The 22986-nt window shown below is 33.5% G+C and overlaps 2 protein-coding genes and 1 pseudogene across 13 annotated transcripts; all 3 read left to right on the top strand.

Moving 5' to 3' along the window:
* The first annotated feature begins 71 nt into the window (after positions 1-71).
* LOC143902462 (putative DENN domain-containing protein 10 B) lies at positions 72-21837 on the top strand. Of its 3 annotated transcripts, none has more exons than XM_077415392.1 (6): positions 72-162; positions 20000-20098; positions 20182-20378; positions 20464-20895; positions 21070-21187; positions 21303-21837. In XM_077415392.1, the coding sequence occupies exons 2-6, from the start codon at positions 20059-20061 to the stop codon at positions 21572-21574; spliced, it is 1059 nt and encodes a 352-aa protein (XP_077271518.1). In that variant the 5' UTR covers positions 72-162; positions 20000-20058; the 3' UTR covers positions 21575-21837. The 3 variants fall into 3 exon arrangements, with proteins under 3 accessions (XP_077271518.1, XP_077271519.1, XP_077271517.1); XM_077415393.1 differs by lacking the exon at positions 72-162 and adding an exon at positions 19775-19952 and having other exon boundaries at positions 20018-20098; XM_077415391.1 differs by lacking the exon at positions 72-162 and adding an exon at positions 19775-19952.
* On the top strand, positions 764-3329 carry LOC143902464 (putative DENN domain-containing protein 10 B; annotated as a pseudogene). Its single transcript, XR_013258383.1, has 4 exons — positions 764-1001; positions 1955-2387; positions 2558-2675; positions 2791-3329. The product of XR_013258383.1 is annotated as a putative DENN domain-containing protein 10 B (transcript).
* Positions 3948-19270, top strand: LOC143902455 (beta-alanyl-bioamine nonribosomal peptide synthetase ebony-like). Of its 9 annotated transcripts, none has more exons than XM_077415372.1 (14): positions 3959-4093; positions 10905-11020; positions 11740-11924; positions 12052-12327; positions 12448-12603; positions 12941-13167; positions 14003-14065; positions 14843-15053; positions 15271-15438; positions 15625-15824; positions 16220-16424; positions 17202-17565; positions 17631-18081; positions 18193-19270. In XM_077415372.1, the coding sequence occupies exons 3-14, from the start codon at positions 11792-11794 to the stop codon at positions 18331-18333; spliced, it is 2595 nt and encodes an 864-aa protein (XP_077271498.1). In that variant the 5' UTR covers positions 3959-4093; positions 10905-11020; positions 11740-11791; the 3' UTR covers positions 18334-19270. The 9 variants fall into 9 exon arrangements, with proteins under 9 accessions (XP_077271497.1, XP_077271498.1, XP_077271494.1 ...); XM_077415368.1 differs by having other exon boundaries at positions 10905-11063; XM_077415369.1 differs by lacking the exon at positions 3959-4093 and adding an exon at positions 8266-8784 and having other exon boundaries at positions 10905-11063.
* Positions 21838-22986: the final 1149 nt, after the last annotated feature.

Genomic DNA, 22986 nt, shown 5'->3' with positions numbered 1-22986 from the left:
GGGATTTATTCTGTTTATTATTTATTTATAACAATCGCGAATGATTCAACATAAACCCTTCGACCAAAATGATCGCGATTTGACAGTATAGTCAATATACTAATAATATGATTCACACACACTGGATTAATAATATTTAATAATAAAAATGTAAAGTACCAGGTATAGGAAATAACACACACAACACACACACACACACACACACACACATTATTTTTGACAGGTGTTATATTGTTGTCAGTTATTCAACCACGTTAAACTACTTACTTTGAAAGGCTCCAAATGGCACCATTAACGGATTTACTTTCCTGCAGTGTAATAGGTATAGCATTTTTCTGATAAAAATTTAAAATATGATAAATGTGTATTGCACGTTCGCCTTGTAATTAAGAATAAAAATTGCAGAGAAAGACTGTAATGGAGATGTCTTGTGGACATGGTCGTATCCGGCAGTTACGGAATCTCAGAAGACCGTAGTCGCGAGAAAATGCAATTTGAAATTGGAGCATACGTCTCCTCACGTATTTGTATGTGCGAGACATGGCCACGACTGTTTCTACATAAAATGCAGCGAAGTCTTTGACTCTGACATGCTACCAAAGAGGCAAATATCTCTATAAGATCTTGCTTTTCTTATTAAGGAAATATTTTTTTACATGTATTGTGACGTGACAAGTCACGCCCCTTGCCCAGACGGTAGCTCGGCCGAGGGAAACGTCCGTGATGTCGCCTCTGCCCAAGCGGGGCGGGGTGGCCGCGTTATAATCGGTTAGAGCTTATTTCTTGCTGCGAGTCTTTCAGATGTCGTCGAGTGGATTCCTCGGGCGTATTGTAACGGCCTGAGCCGCAACGAGGAGAAAATGTTCGAGAGCGTTGCGATGGAGTGGCCGGCGGGCGGGCCACGCGTGGTCCCGCCGGACCAGAAGAGCGGCACTGTCGTGTCGTCGTCGCAAGAGGTGACATCCCGAGGAGCCCCGGCTGCCGTCCCGCGAAGGAATATTGTAAGGCCACCACTCGAACCTCGCATACATCAAGTAAAGTTTTTCTCGAGGCCGAGACTCGTCCGAGAATCGCGTATGATCGCTAACACATGAATATTGCGAGTAGTTCATTACCGAGAGGAAACTCTCGGAGGGTCCGGCCGAGAGAGGTACACGCGGTTGCCCTTCCCGGAGAATCGTACGCGACCGGCAGTCACCGCGTCATTAGAGCCGCAGCGGTAAATTCCGTCCCGCGAGGCGGGAGCGCGTAATCAAGACCGGTAGAGTCAGCGTCATGGAGATCCGTGTTGTACAGTAAGTGTTACGCTTCGTGGTACGCTTTCGTGGAGGGTTGTGTTCGAATGTCCGCGTGCGTTGTGTAATCGTCCGGTAGTGCGGGGCCTTCGTGCCCATCGGGCAGAATTGTCGCGGAACCGAGGAAAGAAATTCGCGTAATCAGGTCTTGGGGTGCGGAGCCCGAAAACTCGTGTAATTGTGTGTTGCGTAGGCGTCCTTTGGTGGTGTCCTTCGCGCCGACAGGGCAGTATTGTCGCAGAGCCGAGGGTGGGTTGGCGTAATCAGGCTCTAGGGTGCGAGGCACGGTTTTGCGGGAGCACTCGCGAGACGTCGTGTGTGGTCCACACGAGACTGTGTGTGAGACGTCGCGCGTAGCTGGGGAGTTAATGGACCGGGAATGCGAGTAACAGGCGTCGGCCGTATGACCGCGTCTTGCCACTGGCGTTAGTGTAATCGCGTTTTGTGCGTCGTGCGTTATGTTCGCGTCTTCGTGTCTGAAGTACCTGATCGAGCTACCGTGATTCTTATTAACATCTAATACCAGTAATTATTATTTTGACCGATTCATTTAGTGAGAATTGACGGCGCGCTCCTTCTCGGCCGGCGAGACCGAGGGGACTCATCGTCGTCATAGTATAATGTAAAACATTATATCTTAATTCTTATAATTATCTCAGATAAAACAGTTCGCCCTGATTCTCTTTGCAAATGATTTTAATGCACAAAAGTATGAAGTGCTTTCACGAGTTCTCAGCAAGATGTATTGCACAACTGGGAAACCTACGGAGATCTTGCAGTTATACCTATCCGTATTTACAAAGGGATCGTGTTCAACGCGGGAGAATGGAACGTTTGTCTCGGATGATTTCAATACTCAATCGTTTCGCAGCTAGTACCAATGTCAAAGAACTGATTAAAACATTCGAATTAGAAACAATATTGATATATACCGCCCTCTTATTGAAAAAGAAGATTATTGTATATCATCACAGCTTGGAGCAGCTTCTTAAGTGCATAAGAACGTTTCCTGCATTGATAAAGCACAGGAAAGTCATTGAAAACCTCTTTCCCTGGATTGACTTAGTCAGCGATGAGCTAATCGAATTGAAGGCACGTATTTTATGAAAAAATATATCTTTGATAGTAAGAAATGCTAATTAAGATGTAATTTATTTATTCAAAATGAACTGTAGAAAGAATGCATTATTATTACGAATATTATTATTATTACTATTACGTTGTTCTTAATTTTATTGCTATATTCATTATCATTGTTATAGAAATATTCGCACTATGTGACAGGCTGCAGTAATAGTTCGATATCATCAAGAATAGATCTATACGACCTACTTGTAAACATTCCTGCTAGAGAAATTACTGTAGCACCGCATGCCAAAGGTAATAAGGAGAAGAAAATAGTTTACTTTGTCCGTTTTCATATCCACGAGGCATCACCATTGCAATCTTATAACTAAATTGTGTTTTCTAATAATCTATATTCATTCTGTTTCAGAAAGTCTTACAATGACAAAAACTCACAAGGAGATAGCCTTGTTCATGGTTCAACTGTGCGAAAATCAAAGCTACACGGAGGCACAAGTTATATCGAAGATAAGTGATAAGACGCAAGATCTTTTGAACCAATTAACTTCGTTAGCGACAGTGCAAGCACCAGATGGCAAAAGAATGATCTCCGTCGAAATATTTAAGGAGAAAAACTTGGCGCCGGCTGAGGAAAGTTTCCTCATCAATTTAGCCATTGCCGAAAACTTGTTTGTACTATAATATTATAAACCAAAATCTTTAAACATATTAAAAAAACACGGTGAAGAATAAGGAATAAGGAATAAAATGTATCTATTTCTTATCCTCTTTTCTTATATATTAAGATATAAGCATTCATCGTTATATTCTACCAACAAATTACTTATTTTATTCTTACTCGGCCTAAACCTTCGATGTTACAGCATTGATATTGTTAATTATGTTTTTAAGAGAAATATTTATATAGACATTAAAATAAAATCTACGACATTCGTTTTTGCATAAAAAGCGCTTATTTCTTATATATAACCACTATTATATAAGAATTATAAAATAAAAAACGACCAAGATATATCAGTATCCACTTCTCAGATGCGCCACTTATTATTTATAATTAACGTTTCACTTAACGTCTTAAACATTTATGAAAAGATCAAAAATCAAACGAAACAAACGCGTTTAGAATATCAAATTTAACGTCGCAAACAAGCAAAGCAAAAGCACAAGAAAAGCACATTACTTATTTTATTTTACTTCTTTTAAAAATAAGTTTTCTCTTAACCAAGAATATTTTCTTAGTAATAGTTTTTAAATATCTTGACACAAGTCAAGAATATTGTTTTGAGTAAATGTAATGCTTATAATGACTTTATGGTAGATTTGCAGATCAAGTATTTAATAAGGTGTATCCGCTTATATATCATAACGTCGTTGTAAGTATTACATTTACTCAAAACAAGATTCTGGCTTTTCAAAGACTTGTGTCAAGATATTTGAAAAATATTAGTAAAAAAATTTTTCTTTGTTATAAGAAAACTTACTAAAAAGAAATAAAATAAAATAAGTAAGTGCTTTCCTTGGCCGTAGAATGATTATTTTGCTCTGTGAAGTCACGTGACTCGCGCTTTTGATAACAGTATGCGCAACTGCTGTCTCGCCATTAGTGCCGCGCGGCTTGACCGTCAAAAATCGCGCTATTGACACTCTACCTTAGACTACTACGAAAGAATACAAGTTTATTGCCACGGTCGTCGCCGTTTTTCACCTCTTATGTAAGTTTCATTAGCTATTCTCGCGCAAGATTAATAGAATCTCAATGTTATTATAGACCTTGTAGGTATTAAATTTTATTTTATTCTAAATAAAAAAACATACATAAAGAAATTTACAAAATAAAGTAACAAATTACATTTAGAAAATTTTAAAAAACGAACATTAATGGCAAGTACTAGATAAAAATTATTAGAAAACAAATAAAAAATATAATAAAACTTAAAAATCTTTATCGGGAGTTTTTATAAAACGCAGTAGTTGTCGCTATCTCGCGTGAAAATCGCGGCGCCATTGGCGATAAGGCGCAGGAGGCGCATAACTAGCGCAGCAAACTTATGTTTATTCTCTATGTGTGTATAAAATTTTAATACGTTTGCACCATTCTAAATATGAATTTGACAAGTTGGGCCTTATTACACTCCGGGCCTTATTTACCTCAGGTACCTTAATTATTTCACTTTCATTCAGTTGCCACTAAAGTTTGATCAAAGATATGTAACTATTGAACATTAGCTCTTCTTTGATTTTTTGGACTCATGGGTACTTTGTGGCAGCGATTATGGTGGATAACATCATTGAATTTTGACAGAATCTCAACACGGTTAATTTCATTATTATGAATTAGCGATGAATTTACTCTCTAAATCTGAATCAGTGCACTGAGAAAAAAATATTTAGATAAAAAAATTATTTATTTAGAGATTGTGGCTAAGAGCTTATTTACTTAATATAATACACATATTTTTTTTTATTTAAAATTAAATAATTTTATTTAATTTAAATAAAAATATTTAATTCGAAATAAATATGTGTATTACATTAAGTATAAATAAGCTCTTGGCCACAATCTAAATAAATATTTTTTTGCATGTAAATATTTCTTTTCTCAGAGAAAGTCACTGTAGTGGTATACTTTAAACTGATATCGGTAAATAGTCACTGACGCATCAGTCACTGGAGTGGGCATACTTTAGACAGACTGATGCGTCAGTGTTTACGGATACCGACTATTTACGGATATCAGTCAAGAGTATGCCACTCCAGTGACTTTCCACTGTTTAAGATTTAGATAGTATGTTCGTATTTACAATAACCTAAAGTGTGATAGCGATTTATTTTTAGACTATACATCACAACATGTTATTTAAGCCAACCAAATGGTGCAATTGCCATTAAAAAATTTGTAGTTAAAGTATCAAGAAATAGTTTGGTTGGAGCAACTCCAAGAGGGAAGTCCTCTAAGGCTTAATTGCGGCGCAAAAATCGTAATCATCTCAAAATAATAGCGCATAATTCGAATAAGTATTATGTATAGTTGAGTAATCGAATTTTAGTATTTTTAACGAGTTACAAGAGAATTTTAGCATTCGCACCAAGAGGAAACTCCCTTAAGGGTTGCGGCGCAAAAATTGAAATTACCCTGATGTGAAAGCGCATAATTAGCGCATAAATCTTGTGTACTTGTTTTTTAGATTTGCTTACGATTAACATGTGGGCAGGCTCACTAACAGCCTACTCAGCCCCCCCATTTAAAACACTATATTTTTTTACTAAACGAAAAGAGCGCAAAATTTTTTTTTGACGGATTTGAAGAGCGCATAAATAGCGCATTATTATATAATTTAATCATTAAATTTTGAACAAATGGGGGGGCTAGCTAGGCAGACGTAAATTAATATTTATTTTCGTCGAGCATTTTCGTCTCTTGTTTGTATATTGTCGTGCTTAAACGCGTAATTCTCTTCACCCTGACACGTTCGCGAAGCGTGACACGTGCGATCGCGGAAACGTCACCCTGATAACCGCCAACGATAGAAAACAATAAACAATTTTTATCATATCACTACTCTACAGTCCCTAAAAAATTAGACTGCTTAATTAAACGAGGTAAAGATAAAATCGATGATCTAAAACAAACAGAAATAGTATACAAGATCAATCGTAAAGATTGCAAGACTACGTATATTGGGCAGACAAAAAGACATTTGTGCACACGTCTCAACGAACATCAGAGCGATATCAGAAAACCGGCGATTAAGCATTCTGTAGTGAGTGAGCATCGAATATCCTTTGGGCACGATTTTGATTTGGGGAAAGCCAGAAATAATACATAAAGAGAGACAGATTAAAAAGAGGGAATTAGCGGAGATGTTTTTTATTTAAAAATTTGATGACACCATTAACTTACAAAAAGACACGGAGAATCTTAACACTCTCTACGAACATATCATAAAAGAAACATAATTCCTTCTACTTCTTCTCTGTTTCCCTCTCTACGCCTATGGCTTTTATTATTGACGACATTGGTTTGTTTATTGCTTGTTCGGTTTCGTCATCAGTTTAAATTTTACCACCGCACGGCTCTGACATATGTCCTTTGACATAAACGACTAACGAAAATGCCATTTAACATGTATTTTACTTCTGTTAATTTAACGTACAAATATGTAAGTTTTTTATTTATATAATTATTTATGGACTTATACTCATTGTTGCGTGCTTCAATTTTTAATGTTTAGTTTTTAGATTCGGCGTAGTTTGGGCATTATGTCTGACTGACTAATATTTGTGAGTTTCTATACGCCTGAAAAGAACCGAAATCTGTGGTCGAAACGTAGTTTTTTTGAACAATAAAATATGCCAATTAGGTCGATCATAATACCTTAGCTAATTGTTAATTATTCACTGGCGAATCAAGTTCTCCGTATTTAAAATCTTATCATACGATAAATCTTTAAATATTGCATCAAATTTATCAAAATCGAATCTAACGCTAGGAGAAATATAAGTGACCCCCAAAGTCAGATTCAAGCCCGATAGCAGCTTTATTAATAATATTTCACATCCATCAATATCTGGGATAGGAAGGGTATAATAACGTAAGGTTTTGCTAATGATAAATTGCCAAGCCTCCCGCTTTAACACGAAGCGCATCCAAACAAATGATGCGTCAAAACCAGAACAATTTAATTTATATAGTATTAGGATGCAGCCACATTTTAGTAATTAGGGCAATATCAATATTGTTAGAGCTTATAAAATGATTTAGATCTAGTTCTTTATTATTTATGCTGATGGCATTCCACAAGCATATCCTTAATGGAGAGGAGGAAAGAATCATTTTTAGTTAATAAGATCAGCTGCTTCAACAAACATTTGCAGTTTACTGAGTCCATTTGTGCAAGTGGCTAATTTCTTATTGAGCTCTCGTATAGCATTGAGCTCTGATTTTATATTTACAAACCAGCTCAGCTTCTTGGTTTCAAAAATCAAACCGTTAAAATATGCTATGTCGCCAGTGTGCGTAAAGTCGTTTAGATTGTTGTTTTGATTGTTAGAATTTTTCAAGGCCTCAGCATATGTTTTTGGTGATGAATAATAAACATATTTGTTTGTTGGGACAGCCGATCTGTCTGACAAAGAAAAGTCATACCCGGTAAAATTTAAATTTAAAGATTTATACTGTGTAAAAAGAATTTTATTAGATTTAGCATGCAAGTTTTTATTTAGCTCATGCAAGTCATAAGCCAGACCAAACGGGTAAGTTGCGGTCGTTCGTTTTTCTAAAAATTTTAAATATGATTGATATTTCTAGTAACTCGCGGGGTGCTTCCCCAACCAGTTGCAACATTTTGCCGGAGAATTTGAGTCTTTTACAATTCGATAGGAGATGATTCTAGCGGCAATGTTCTAGCGCGAACTTAATCGCCGATTGGTTGATGCGCGGATTCGATTTATATCATTGATATATGATAGAAAACGAACCGATTTGCTGCTGTAAAAAAGATAATAAGTTATATGTCAGAAAATCCTGATAAGAAACGATAAATGCGTATCGGTTCGGTTAAGTTGTATAAATATCGACGAGATGTCTATCGTTTTAACCTTATAAAAACATATACAAAGTAGAAAACTTACAAAAACAAATCAATTTATATCATTGTTATACAACAGAATTTGAACCGATTGGCTGCTGTACAGAAAATGATAAGTTGTATGTCAGAAAATCCTGATAAGAAACGATAAATGCGTATCGGTTCGGTTAAGTTGTATGAATATCGACGAGATGTCTATCGTTTTATTCTTATATATCCGTATTAATGCATACGGTAAAATTATTACCATAAATAACGATATATATACTACATCGTGTACATACATACGATTGATTCAGACGGGCAATAATTGTATAGAAAACGATTCATAACTATAAAATTTGTATAGTTATTTCCTTATTCGGATCTAAAACGATAGAAACCGATTCGATTCGATTAATATTTTATCTGTCTTCTAAATATAGAACGATAGAACCGATGAGACAGGATTAAATATAATACAGATATAGCCGTTTTTAATAGTTTTCTATTGGAGGTGGTTACCAGGGCAGCCAATCAGAAGCATCGCGCCGCTCTTTCCCTGAGTGGAATTTCAGACCAAACAACCAGAATACTCTGCTGTGCCTGAGCGAATATGTGCGAGCAAACTCGAAAAATTATACTCGTTACAATCGAGCCGGACTTAAAAACGCGAATCAGATTGTGAACGCAACGGATCACATACACGCGTTGACTGTCAACCATCGGCGAATCATTGGCCTCTGCAGGACTCGGCCAGGTGGACACTGGCGATCCGTTCTTCTCGCGCAAGTCCGATCAGTCGACTGTTTATATGGAGTTCGATAAAATAAACGGTACCACGGTGAATTTGGCAAAGACAATTTAAACAAACGGAACTTTGTGGTTGTCTTTATTTACCCTTCGAGTGTTCTCTCCTACTGTCTGTTATCCACAGACATCCTCGTGTTTTTCGGTTTCCATCTATTGCTATACGCTCTGCCCTTTCTTGCTCCCGCCTGTTGTCCCTCTCGCTTTTTCTGAGCGATTCCGGCACTCCGTTCGGCGTGAAAATCGACATCCGCGCGCGAACAAAATATTTAAATAATGCATCTCGGCATATTATGATTGATATAAGTGCAACGTGCGAATATTGTACGCATTTTAACGTGTGTATAAACAACCTTCCTCTATATGTGCATTTCTTTTTCTTTTTATCGAGTCAAGGCGATTTTCTTTCCGCCGACAACACTATCGTAACACATTTCCACGTGTAAAAAAAAAAAAAAAACGTATCATATCTTAAGCCCCTTGCACAATAGGTGATAGCGATAGCGACAGCGACAAGATTGCCGACACTTTAATGCTACAGTATAATTCAGGAATACAAACCATCTTTCTAATCATAAATACGTTAATAACGCTTGTTCTGTAAATATCTTGCCATTATTGTCACTGTTTCTGTGGAAATTTTAACTATTTAATTAATATAAAATTAATCCGATTTTTAATTTTTAACGAGATCAATAATTGATTACGCATAACGAAAACTATTTTAATAATGTTACACGCAAAAAAAATTTAACTCATAATCAGTCTTAAAATAGCCAGAAATGTTAAAAGAGAGAGATATCAATATTGATTAATTATCCGATTTCTGATGGGAGACGGTGCTCAGGTCGCGGTACGCAGGGCATAAAATTGCACCTAGTGATAAGACCTTCCTCCTCCTTTAAAACACTAAGAAAAAGAAGTGGTGAGAAGCTCGCGCGGGGAGGTTCTCGCAACTTGAGTACAAATAGGCACGAAAAATCATAGTTAGTTGAGTTATTTTCCTGTGCTCATAAGCTAATCTACCGACAGTCTAATATATACACTAATACACTTTAACTTCAACAAATCTTTAAAACAAGATCTTAACTACAATTGTGTAAACAAAAATTAAAATCATATCAATAAACCAGATTTAAACAACAGTTGTAAACGTATTCTCCTTGAACAAAGGTAATTTTAATTTTAATTCTCAAAACTAATTTTACTGTAATAATTTCCTTTAATTTCACATCTTTTAACTGTCGCAAAGAGCGTGGCAACAGTAATTTCCTGATATTCTTGTCGCTGCCAAAGAGTGTGGCAACAGAAGATTTCCTTCCTTTACCTGTCGCTGTCAAAGAGTGTGGCACTAAATTTCTTGCAATCCTCATTCATGCCCAGAAAAGGCGGCAAAAGATTCCAACTCAAAAGAATTAAATATCAGATTAAACAAATTATACAACTAAATCAAGATCCTTTTCCATTTTCATTCAAATTAAAAAAATTAGAAACTGAAATTCGAGATAATAAAACTCAAACCTTTATTCCGTATAAATTAATCCCTTTGGATTAATGGTAAATTTTCCAAATTTTAATTTAATAAACAAATCTGACTCTCGTTTTAAAACATACAAAATTCGATATCTCTTCGGACTGGATTAATCACGTAACCTGGTCCAAAAATCCCGGGTAAATAACTTAAATGTTTTGACCCAAAAACGGACAAATAAACTTAACTTTGACAAAACGTGACAATAATATAAAAATCAAATGGGTAGTGTATAACCCATTATCTCACAACGAAAGGAAAATTACTCTAAAGATTATTATAACTATTAAATTACCTACTGGAATAATTAAGGATAGCTTTTCAGTTATACTGAATAAAGATAGAGTTATCAATTTTAACTAATTATTAGCAGTTGTTTCAAGATCATTATGATCGTTTATTGAGACAAACATCTCTTTTTGAATGTGCCACATCAGGTTATCCTAATGTTGACGATTATTTGAGAGAGAATTGATTTTGCGACTATGTGACTTGTGCACCAAAGAGCTGCCCTTTCTTTTTTTAGATTTCTCTCTATAGTAACATACTAGGAAATGACAACCAGTCTCACATAATATATAGTAACTTATGCAACTAACTATGTATTATTTTCAGACACAAATATTTAATACAATTGATATATTGAGCATTTCAATAAAAAAATAATTTATCTATAAAATAAATTAACGTGCACGGAAAAAAAGATATAGTGCGTACAACCAAAAAATTTAGTAAGCAACCTAGCTGCATCATCTTAATTATTATCTTTGAGCGGTAATTATGTGTATGGTTGATATGACTTATTTAACTCTCGGAGAACATACATCAGAGTCAATTTGACCCTTACCTCGAGTTTTATCGTAAATATCTTGAAACATTTTGAAAATTGGCGGGCCTAAAAATAAAATTTTTTTCGTAAATTACTTTTTTGTTTTCAAAAAAATAATTTTTAAAAAAATTTTTTTAAATGTGAAAATAATTCCAACGGCACTTTTTATTTATATCAATCAATTTAACAATGTTCCAAGTACATCTGCAAATTTTTTCAAGCTGATCGCACTCGTCAATTTAAAATGGTGCACGATCAAAGTGTGTGTAAGGTCAGATTGACCCAGAGTGTTCTTCATGAATGAAAAAAAAGGTGTGTTCTCCGAGGGTTAATTTAATTTACTGATTGACACAATCAGATTTATGTGTGCTAACATCATACTTTCCGTGTGCATTTCAATATGCACATATATTTCTTTACACACTTCTTATCACAAATCTTATCACAAAATGTAAACTTTTGTTTTGCAGAATATAAAAAATTCATATAAAATAATCAATTAATCTCTATAAAACTATCAACTTCAAACAGAAAGATTTCACCTTCGAAAGTATTAATATGTGTTCATAAATTTAATAATAAATACGTGCTTATTAATTTTTATTCTAAATTAAATTTTAGATCTTTGCTAACATTTGAAGCAAGAAGTTACAATTTCTACGAACATTTGAAAATGGGTACTTTGCAACAGCAATCGATCTTAAGAGGTCAGCAGACAGGAAGAAATCAGGAAAAAGATTTGGTGCATGAATTATTCAGTCGTGCAGCAAAAGTCCATCCAAATCAAACCGCGTTATATTACGAAGGTAAGGGGTTTTGCTTCTCGATATAAAATATAATAGAAGTTACATCGAGAAAGTGGTCTAAAATATGATTTTTTACATCGTATGGGAAGAAAATCTATATCTAAACATTGTTGGAAACTCGATACAGATGACGCCGGCCAGAAATACGTGCTGTCTTTTAAAGAATTAGATAACATCACCAATCAGTTGGCACGAGCTTTACAAAAGTACGAAAAGACTGAAACAACTTCTCAGTCATTAATAGCTGTCTGCATGAACCCGTCGCATTGGTTTCTAACTGTATTACTTGGTGTACTGAAAGCAGGAATGGCTTATCTACCTTTGGACGCGGAATTTCCGATGTCTAGAGTGAAACACATTCTCGAAGAAGCGCAACCATTAATAATGGTGGTCGAGAAAGGAGGTAAATGTCTTTTACATCGTACAAATGTTCCAAAATAAATATCATAAATAATTTAATTTATCATTATTCGATTTCTAGTTCAATATGAACAATTAACTAAAAATACGATTCTGCTTTTAGCGGATTTATCAATTTTTGAGGGAGCTTTAGTCATGACGTACGAACAACTTTTGGAGAAAGCTAAACAAGAACAAGCAGATGCATTACAAACTAAACAGAGCTTGAATCAACTCGCTATGGTTCTTCATACTTCCGGAAGTACAGGAATTTCCAAAGGTAATAATACTACATTTTGTTATAGACACTAATTATATAATATATAATACAATGTAAAAAGTACAATTTAACGCGTGCATACTCGTTTTTATTCATTATAAATTGACGTTATTTGTTACTAAATGTCGTAACAGCATATTTTTACAACACCATGTTCATACGTGGCAAATAAGAACTGTGTTTCTGTAAAAAGGATATTAATCCTAGTTTAAATTATATATTATTTCTATAGAAAAATATAAGACAAAAGTAGTAAATTGTGAATATATAATTTGTAAAAAAGCAAGAATCTGAAAGAGCATAATTGTTTGTGATATACACATTTATCTTCTTAAAGGTGTGCTTATGTCGCATGCTAGTCTGTTGAATCGTCTACAATGGCAATGGAAGGAACTTCCATACGCTGATGATGAAACACGATGTGTTTTTAAAACTTCCCTTACTTTCTGCGATAGTGTTCCCGAAATTTGGGGACCTCTTTTACAAAGCCGTACCCTAGTAATTGTCCCAAAAACCGTGACAAAAGATCCGGAAAAGTTAGTACTGCTTTTAGAAAAACATCAGGTAAAAACTCACTAATTTATCGTGCATAATTATAACAGTACAAGAGTATTTTAGAAGTAAAAATAACTTCAATAATTTATGAAAGAAATTATATTATAATTAAAAAATAATCGTAGATTTCTTATTTTAAGTAAATAATTATGGCAATTAAAAAGTTTTAATATTATTGTATAATAAACCTATGTAACTTGTATTGTAAACGAACTCAATAAGTACATTTTGCGTATGTATTATGGAAACTAGTATTATAAAAATTAAATCAATTTATTTCATTTAATTTTGAATTATGTTAAAAATTACTTAATATGTTGTACTTATGAGTTTATTATAAATATATGATTAAAACTTTCTGATCTTCTTATGTTCAACACAATACATAGAATATATAGAATTTATATTTCTTATATATCATTTTTTACTGCGTATATATATTTATAAATATATTTTACTAGTGTATTATTAAACATTTCTACATTTCTTAAAGAAAGCATATTGTGCAATGTATACAAAACTATAGTTTTTGACAAGTTGATTTACTAAATATTTTTATGAAATTATAGATTTACTATTTTTGTTTCTTTTAAATAATTAATATGGTATAAAAAATATATTTGGTGGCTATAATTTGAACATGATGCAATTAGTAAAAAAATTTACAACAACAGTTCGAAAATGAACTGAATAAATACTGACCGAAAAGTTTTCGATAAAACTAATTTAAAATTTCACGAAATCTTCTGCCATCTGTTGTCTAATGTAACGTGTAAATCACACGAATCATGTACATGTAATATAACTTAACTTATGACAAAGAAAAATATTATCTATGTTTCAGATACAACGCTTAGTCCTTGTGCCATCGTTGTTGCGTTCATTGCTCATGTATCTAAACTTGCGAGTGAGTATGTAAAGTTATATGTTATATTCCACATGTAATTTATCGCAATATATGCGAACCTATTATTATTACGTAAATTTCTCGAAAATTTTAATCATGATTTTACGCAACATTATACGAAAGGTTAAGAACAACGTGCTTTCCTGACCATTGAAATGAGTAACTTATTTCAATATCTCATAATGATGATAATAATTCACTATACATCGATGATAAGGCATAAAATGTGTGGATGTTTTTCCTCTAACATCGCGAAGATCTTAAGCAGCCTCTTATTCTTAGCATTTCAACATTAGTTTAGAAACGTTAGACACGCTTTTTTCGTCACGCTTAAGCAAATTACAAAACGTATATATATATATATATATATATATATATATATATACATGCGAATATATATTGAATAAATAAAAATCCACGCATTCACAATTCAGTGATTTCCAGATCGGCGTGTCTCAATTGCAAAGTTTTTCACAAATCAATATAAGTAGCGCTTGTAAATTGCCCAACGCGAATTACGAGCATTCGATTAAATGTTTAATTAGCGAAAGTCTGTCGAAAAATCTGTGTCAATAAGGTGTTAATTTTATGACAGGTGTCGGTAAATTAATTAAAAAATAATAAAAATCTCATTATCCTAAGCGGATCAGAAAATTTTTATATTATTGTTATCGCAAATCGAGACACCTGAAACGCGGTTATGATTAACACGATATGAATGTACACCGCTTTGCAACACCTTGGATTTGATGTACGGTCTGTCGTTGCTTTGCACAGGATAATGACAACGTTCTCGATCGCTTGAAACTCTGGGTCTGTTCCGGAGAAACTTTGTCGGTCGCATTGGCCAATCAATTTTTCACCACGTTTGACAACAAGGACAAGATATTAGCTAATTTCTACGGTAGCACGGAAGTCATGGGTGACGTTACATATTACCTATTAAACAAACGGGAACAATTACAAGGGATGAAAAAAGTGCCAATCGGTAAAACTAATAAAATAAAATTAAAAAAATTAAATAATGTTATAAAAGTAACAAAATAATTAAATAATTAATATATAACAATATAACAAACCATATAACAACATTTATTAATTAATTCTAAGCTAATGACTAAAATCTATTATATTTCAGTGGATTACTGTTACTAATAAATAATAATCGCTAAACAACATTTACATGGCTCGCTGTGTCTTTGCAGGAAAGCCAATCGACAACTGCATAACTTATGTCGTGAACAAGGACTTGCGACTGATCCCCCAGGGAGAAGTCGGAGAGCTGATCGTGGCTGGAAAAAATCTTGCCGCGGGTTATATAGGTGAACAAGACACACATAAATTTTTGGACAATCCTTATGCCATTGATTCAGGTGAGATAATAAAATGCCACAACAAGAAGATCGAATTCTACGTCTTTCGAACTTGAAGAATTCGCTGCAACCTACAAATTCTCCTATTTGTAATCTTGGTTTCCCTTACAAGAGAAACGTCGCGTTTTCTTTAGTGGAAAGAATTACGACTTTGTTACGCATTTATAAATGTACTAATATTTGCAGAATATCCAAAAATCTTCCGTACGGGTGATTACGCTAAAATTGTCAAAGAATTGGTAATTTACGAAGGACGATCTACGGATTCGCAGATCAAGATTAGAGGTCACCGTGTCGATTTCACGGAAGTCGAAAAGGTGGTCGCCAGCGTACCCAATATTGATAAAGTTGTGGTTCTCTGTCACAAACCCGGCAAACTGTCACAGGTAAATATTTCAATACATATATGTGCAAAATAAAACGTAAATAAGTTGAAAAAAATTCACAAAAAATAATTCTTTTAAAATCTTCCCTAAATATCTTATAAAGCTAAATAAGCATACATATTAATTTTTAATATTTTTGGTTTTGCTCATCATTTTCATGTTAAAAAGAAATTGAAGTTATCAATTGAATATCGATGCTTCATTAATCTAATAGCTTCCACCGAACAAACTATTCTACTATACAGTTTTATCGGCAACGTTTTATTGTTAACGAGCGACTGCTCACGATTGCTAGGCTAGCGGAGTATCGGCTGAACGCACCCAATGTGTGAATCGATTTTCTAACAATTTTATAACGTTAAATTAATTTATAAAGGTATATTTTATATTTTCAGGCATTAATAGCGTTCGTTACCGTTACGCATTCGTGCCAATGCACGACCCTATCCATCTCGGAGATCGAAAATCTTCTTCAAAAGACATTACCGCCATATATGTTACCACAAATTTTTATTGTTGATCACATACCTCTTCTAACAAATGGGAAAACGGATCGACAGGAATTGCTAAGAAGATACGAATCATCTTGCTCTAATGACGGTATGTCAAACCAATAATGACTTTATATCGTTCTGTCAAGTAAAATTATACGTACGTCGTAATATCTCTTTGAAATATTAATTAACGTAGATATTGAAATATTAATTATTTTGCTTAGTTATACTTTAATTACATCTGACTGTCTTATATGTAAACGTTTACGTATATAAAAAGTTTAGAAAAAGACATCAGATTTTTTATTTGCTCTTTTCCACCAATCTGCATATAAAAAATTCGATGTCTATTTATAAGCTACAAGACTATGTGAAACTATGTGAAACAAGTGACTAATTTATAATTAAGAAAACCGGTTTATGAATGTGTATTTCTTCCCTTTTAACATACGTAGTTTCATACATAGTTTTAACAGTTTTAACATACATAGTTTCATACATATACAGTTTTATACATATGATACCAAATGAGGATCGAAAGGAATTCATTTTCTTTCATATCTGTTTCTTATTAAATAATCAATGTGACAATTTCTTATTGAGTTCTTATTAAATTCTGTGTATTATTTTAACAACAATTGCTCTTGCACTAAAATTAAAAAAAAATGTCTTTTATTAAAAAGAAATAAAGAAAATTTCAAATTAAGTTCAGTTTTCAAATTGTAATCTTTGCTTTTGCAAAAATTAATAATCCAAATGTAAATAAGGTAAATAAATTATGATCCAATTTCTTTTAATTATCAATAAATTAAAAAAAGACTAATATATTTTAACTCAAAGAATCTATGTTTTACTTACTAAAATAAAAAATTTTGTTTTATAGAAGACCACGTTGCTATGAATTGCGATTACAGCGGTGTGCCAAGTCAAGATCTTGCAAAAGCCCGTATCCTCTTTCCGACCATCGCATCCATAACCGGACGTAGTAGTCGCACACCGGTAATGCTAAACGCGAATTTCTACGAAATTGGTGGAAATTCCTTGAATTCCATTTACACCGTGACCAAGTTAAGAGATCAAGGTTATCAGATCGGTATCACGGATTTTATCACAGCGAAAAATTTAGCCGAAGTATTAGACCGGATGAAGTTCATATTATCCGACGAGGAACCTTTGAAAGAAACCATTGACCAGAAATCGTACGTCTTTGAATCATTAAACGACTGTCATAAGGAGGACGCAATCGAGTAAGTGTTGTGCACAATTAAATATACGTGCAAAAGTAAGGATGCACATTTATTTAAATTTGCAGAATAATCATGAAGGGCTTTTGTTTAAAACCCGAATTAGAAAAGTACTTAATGCTAGACATAACGAGAGCCGATTGTCTGGAATTTGTGGAGGCTATGTGGGCTCCTCTTGTAGAGAAGAACTTCAGTTTCGTAATAAAATCGGCGCAAAGTGGTAAAACAATCGGAGTTACTTTCAACTTTGATCTTTGGGATAAACCTGAACTGATACTGAAATCTGAGTTAATGATTGTTTTTGATTTCATTGAATATCTGGAGGGACCGATCAGAGATTACAAATTACCAAAGGGTAAAGGCAAGATTATTCATAGTTTCATGATGGGGACGAGCAGCGATTTGAATACCAAGGAAAATGTACTTGTAATAAGACAAATGGAAGAATACTGTTTGCAACTTACAAAACAAAAAGAATACATCGGAATTTTCGCCACAAACACTAATCCACTCACACAGGTAAACGATAAACCTATTTTTTTAATAATTAGCTAATAATACAGAAACTAATTATACAAATACATGATTTTGCAAAATTCTTGACTTATATTTTTTAAACTTTATGTGCAGCAACTTGCTATAGACGTGTACGGTTATGAAACAATGCTGGTATACCAGATGAACAGATACAAGACACTCGATGGAAATAAACCTTTCGCCAAATTTCCTGATAACCAAGTGGCAATTTGCTCATTGAAGATGATCAACTAGAATGATTTTGCAGATATATCTAGTGTAATAATATAGTAAATCGTGTGAAAAGAAAATATTACTATCGAATAGTGTAAGCATTAACTGCGATCTTTCATCAATGCATGGTCTGGTGATCATTAATAATAATAAATGACGACAAACCTATTTTTTACATCGCATTATTATTTTCTATAAATATCAGTGACAATATAATGCATGATACAGTAATTAAACGATCATCTACAATTCTACATTACTTGTCAAATGTAATAATTATTGTTTCTTTGTCGGTTCTCATTTTTTTCATAGACTAGAAAACCTTTATAATTCTTTACTTTAGCCTAAGAATCTATTTTAACTATTAATTTGATACTTACGTATAAAAATATGATATAATTTCCGAAGATTTTAGCTACAGAACATTTTTTAAAGTTAATAATTGCATGTTATAACGCGGCTAAATTTCAATAAAAGTATTTTGATTAAAATACAATATATAAATATATTCACAGCAGATTTATTAAAAAATTTTTCTGTACTGGCTTTTGAAGTATTAATGGATAGAAATAAAATAATGTAATAAAAAAATTTGTACATATATATGTGCGATAATCGTGAGTAACAAGTGTAATATGTATAGCTACGAATGTTGAAATATGTTGCAATTACTATCGCGTTTCAAAGCTACTGCATAGTCAAACGCTTGCACGGCAAGGATTGTTACACAAATATTTTATTATTTACTGATTAATCTTAATTATCGTAATATAATATAAGCGCATATAAAAATGAAACAATTATTTGTACAAATTTTATCGGATCGTTCCTAAGCAGTTAATAAGATCAAATATGAAAAATCGGTCATCGATTAATATTGCAAAATTGTTATGGATAAATGTAACATTTTTATTTTTTAAGCGAAACAATATAAGCAATAAAAGATTTAATTATTCAACTGTCATGTTTAATTTGTCATTCGGGATTTATTCTGTTTATTATTTATTTATAACAATCGCGAATGATTCAACATAAACCCTTCGACCAATGATCAGTTATGTGTTAAATATTATAAAGTTTATATATATTAATAATATATTATTAATACACATTATTATTATTATTAATACATTAATAATCACATTATATTATTCGATAGAACTATTTTAATGTTTATTTTTTACAGATAAATCATGCAACTGGTATGCAGTTAACATTAGTATTTAATAAAATTAATTTTGAGAGAACAGGTATAATTTCTCTGTTTTTTGTGAGTGGATCCATTACATCATGAGTGGATCTATATATTTCAAGCTAAAATATCTAGGCATCAATTATTTCTCAGTTGTTTTTCCAATTTTAAAGTGCAGATGTGTATCTACATATATATATGTAGATATGTGTGTGTGTGTGTATGTGTGTATGTATGCATATGTAGAATTATAGATTCTACTACTACTGAGTGAGTGAGTAAGCGAAATGAGTGAGTGGTGAGAGAATGAGTGAGAGAAAGAGAGAGAATTTAAACCTAACCTCAATTTCTATCGCGATTTGACAGTATAGTCGATATACTAATAATATGATTCACACACACACACACTGGATTAATAATATTTAATAATAAAAATATAAAGTACCAGGTATAGGAAATAACACACATAACACACACACACATTATTTTTAACAGGTGTTATATTGTTGTCAGTTACTCAACCACGTTAAACTGCTTACTTTGAAAGGCTCCAAATGGCACCATTAACGGATTTACTTTCCTGCAGTGTAATAGGTATAGCATTTTTCTGATAAGAAGTTAAAATATGATAAATGTGTATTGCACGTTCGTCTTGTAATTAAGAATAAAAATTGCAGAGAAAGACTGTAATGGAGATGTCTTGTGGACATGGTCGTATCCGGCAGTTACGGAATCTCAGAAGACCGTAGTCACGAGAAAATGCAATTTGAAATTGGAGCATACGTCCCCTCACGTATTTGTATGTGCGAGACACGGCCACGACTGGTTCTACATACATTGCAGCGAAGTCTTTGACTCTGACAAGCTACCAAAGGTAGATATATCTCTACCTATAAGATCTTGCTTTTCTTATTAAGGAAATATTTTCTTGTATCTTTTGATTCTCATAATTATCACAGGTAAAACAGTTCGCCCTGGTTCTCTTTGCAAAGGATTTTAATCCACAAAAGTATGAAGTGCTTTCACGGGTTCTCAGCAAGATGTATTGCAAAACTGGGAAACCTACGGAGATCTTGCAGTTATACCTATCTGTATTTACAAAGGGATCGTGTTCAACGCGGGAGAATGGAACGTTTGTCTCGGATGATTTCAATACTCATCGTTTCGCAGCCAGTACCAATGTCAAAGAACTGATTAAAACATTCGAATTAGAAACAATATTGATATATACCGCCCTCTTATTGAAAAAGAAGATTATTGTGTATCATCACAGCTTGGAGCAGCTTCTTAAGTGGATAAGAACATTTCCTGCGTTGATGAAGCACAGGAAAGTCACCGACAATCTCTTTCCCTGGATTGACTTGGTGAACGATGAGCTAATCGAATTGAAGGCACGTATTTTATGAAAGAATATATCTTTGATAGTAAAAGAAGTGCTAATTAAGATGTAATTTCTTTGTTCAAAATGAACCGTAGAAAGAATGCATTATTATTACGGATATACTATTATTATTACCGTTACGTTGTTCTTAATTTTATATCTATATTCATTATGATTGTTATAGAAATATTCGCACTATGTGGCAGGCTGCAGTAATAGCTCGATATCATCAAGAATAGATCTATACGACCTACTTGTAAACATTCCTGCTAGAGAAATTACTGTAGCACCGCATGCCAAAGGTAATAAGGAGAAGAAAATAGTTTACTTTGTCCGTTTTCATATCCACGAGGCATCTCCATCGCAATCTTATAACTAAATTGTGTTTTCTAATAATCTATATTCATTCTGTTTCAGAAAGTCTCACAATGACAAAAACTCACAAGGAGATAGCCTTGTTCATGGTTCAACTGTGCGAAAATCAAAGCTACACGGAGGCACAGGTTATATCGGAGATAAGTGATAAGACGCAAGATCTTTTGAACCAATTAACTTCGTTAGCGACAGTGCAAGCACCAGATGGCAAGAGAATGATCTCCGTCGAGATATTTAAGGAGAAAAACTTGGCGCCGGCTGTGGAAAGTTTCCTCATCAATTTAGCCATTGCCGAAAATCTTTTTGTACTATGATATTATAAACCAAAGTCTTTAAACATGTTCAACACGGTGAAGAATAAGGAATAAGGAATAAAATGTATCTATTTCTTATCTTCTTATCTTATATATTAAGATCTAAGCATTCATCGTTATATTCTACAACAAATTACTTATTTTATTCTTACTCGGCCTGAACCTTCGATGTTACACATTGATATTGTTAATTATGTTTTTAAAAAATATTTATATAGACAATAAAATAAAATCTACGGCATTCTTTTTTGCATAAAAAAGCGCTTATTTCTTATTTATAACATTATATAAAAATTATAAAATAAAAACCAAGATATACTTGAAAATATATCAATATCCACTTCTCAGATGCGCCACTTATTATTTATAATTAACGTCTCACTTAACGTTTTAAACATTTATGAAAAGATAAAAAAATCAAACGAAACAAACGCGTTTAGAATGTCAAATTTAACTTCGCAAACAAGCTAAAATATATATCGCACTCCTAAAAGAATATTAGAAGCCTGTTTTTTTAGCCGAACTTCTTGAAACTTCTTCTTCTGAACTTCTTTCCTTTCACGCTGGAGAAAAAATTAAAGAGAAAAGATAAACTGCAAGAAGTTCAGCTAATTGTAAATAGAACAGACCTTTTGTCATAACTTAAAAATTCACAATTTTTAGAAGAGAAGAAAGACAAATTTATAATTCAAATTTTTTTAAATTGTAAAATAACTAACGCAATTATGATTACGCTATTTTCTTATAATGAAATATATATTATTATTATTGCAAACTATACTGTTTTTTGAAAAGGTCTACTGTGATTCACTTGTCAATTCACTTGTCTTATGACACTATTCATCCAGCGACTGCAACATCTTAACCGGTTTAAAAAAAAATAACGACACTTGCTTCGTGCAGCGGATTTCGCGTAATGTAGACTTGTGACTCTACTATAGCGCAATAGATAACATTCTAGGCATACTTTTTATGGGCTTAACCTCAAAATTGAAATTTTGCGTGCTGCGAATGCTCTTCTAGAGGTGCGATACTTGTATATATTTCGCATTCGTTTCACCTCGTCGACGAAATTTCGACGGAAGCAATCGCGAGAGATGCGAATAAGCGATTCAAACGTGATCGCGGCGATCCGCCATATTGCGCGTTCCGCGACCGAATCGAGAAGACGACCGACGCCGCGACGTGGCGAAAATTAATCGCAATGCACAAATCGTACTTACCACCATTACGCGACGATCTCGAATCCGTTACTCCTCATCGAGGATGATTTCCATAAAATTCGGTCGCATATATCTTTGGATTCTCGCCGACCAGCGACAAGGTGGGGGGGACGGTCGTCTCTCGAGATCCTCGGATCTTCACCAACGCGGCGTCTCGAGTCCTGAATGTCCCGATATGACGATCGTACG

The sequence above is a fragment of the Temnothorax americanus genome, unplaced genomic scaffold (genome assembly GCF_048541705.1).
Source record: "Temnothorax americanus isolate GAGA-0224 unplaced genomic scaffold, ASM4854170v1 Scaffold4, whole genome shotgun sequence".
Taxonomy (NCBI): Eukaryota; Metazoa; Arthropoda; class Insecta; order Hymenoptera; family Formicidae; genus Temnothorax; species Temnothorax americanus.
Note: the sequence above shows the minus strand (reverse complement) of the source record. Positions and strands in the feature narration are given on the sequence as shown.

Excerpts from the sequence above, each read along its gene's own strand:
- LOC143902462 (XM_077415392.1), top strand. The coding sequence starts at position 20,059 with ATGGCACCATTAACGGATTTACTTTCCTGCAGTGTAATAG. Across the intron at positions 20,099-20,181 it reads ACTTTCCTGCAGTGTAATAG|AGAAAGACTGTAATGGAGAT; the intron begins GTATAGCATTTT and ends TAAAAATTGCAG. Across the intron at positions 20,896-21,069 it reads ATGAGCTAATCGAATTGAAG|AAATATTCGCACTATGTGGC; the intron begins GCACGTATTTTA and ends TGATTGTTATAG.
- LOC143902455 (XM_077415371.1), top strand. The coding sequence starts at position 11,792 with ATGGGTACTTTGCAACAGCAATCGATCTTAAGAGGTCAGCAGACAGGA. Across the intron at positions 14,066-14,842 it reads TCATGTATCTAAACTTGCGA|GATAATGACAACGTTCTCGA; the intron begins GTGAGTATGTAA and ends TGCTTTGCACAG. Across the intron at positions 15,439-15,624 it reads TCCTTATGCCATTGATTCAG|AATATCCAAAAATCTTCCGT; the intron begins GTGAGATAATAA and ends TAATATTTGCAG.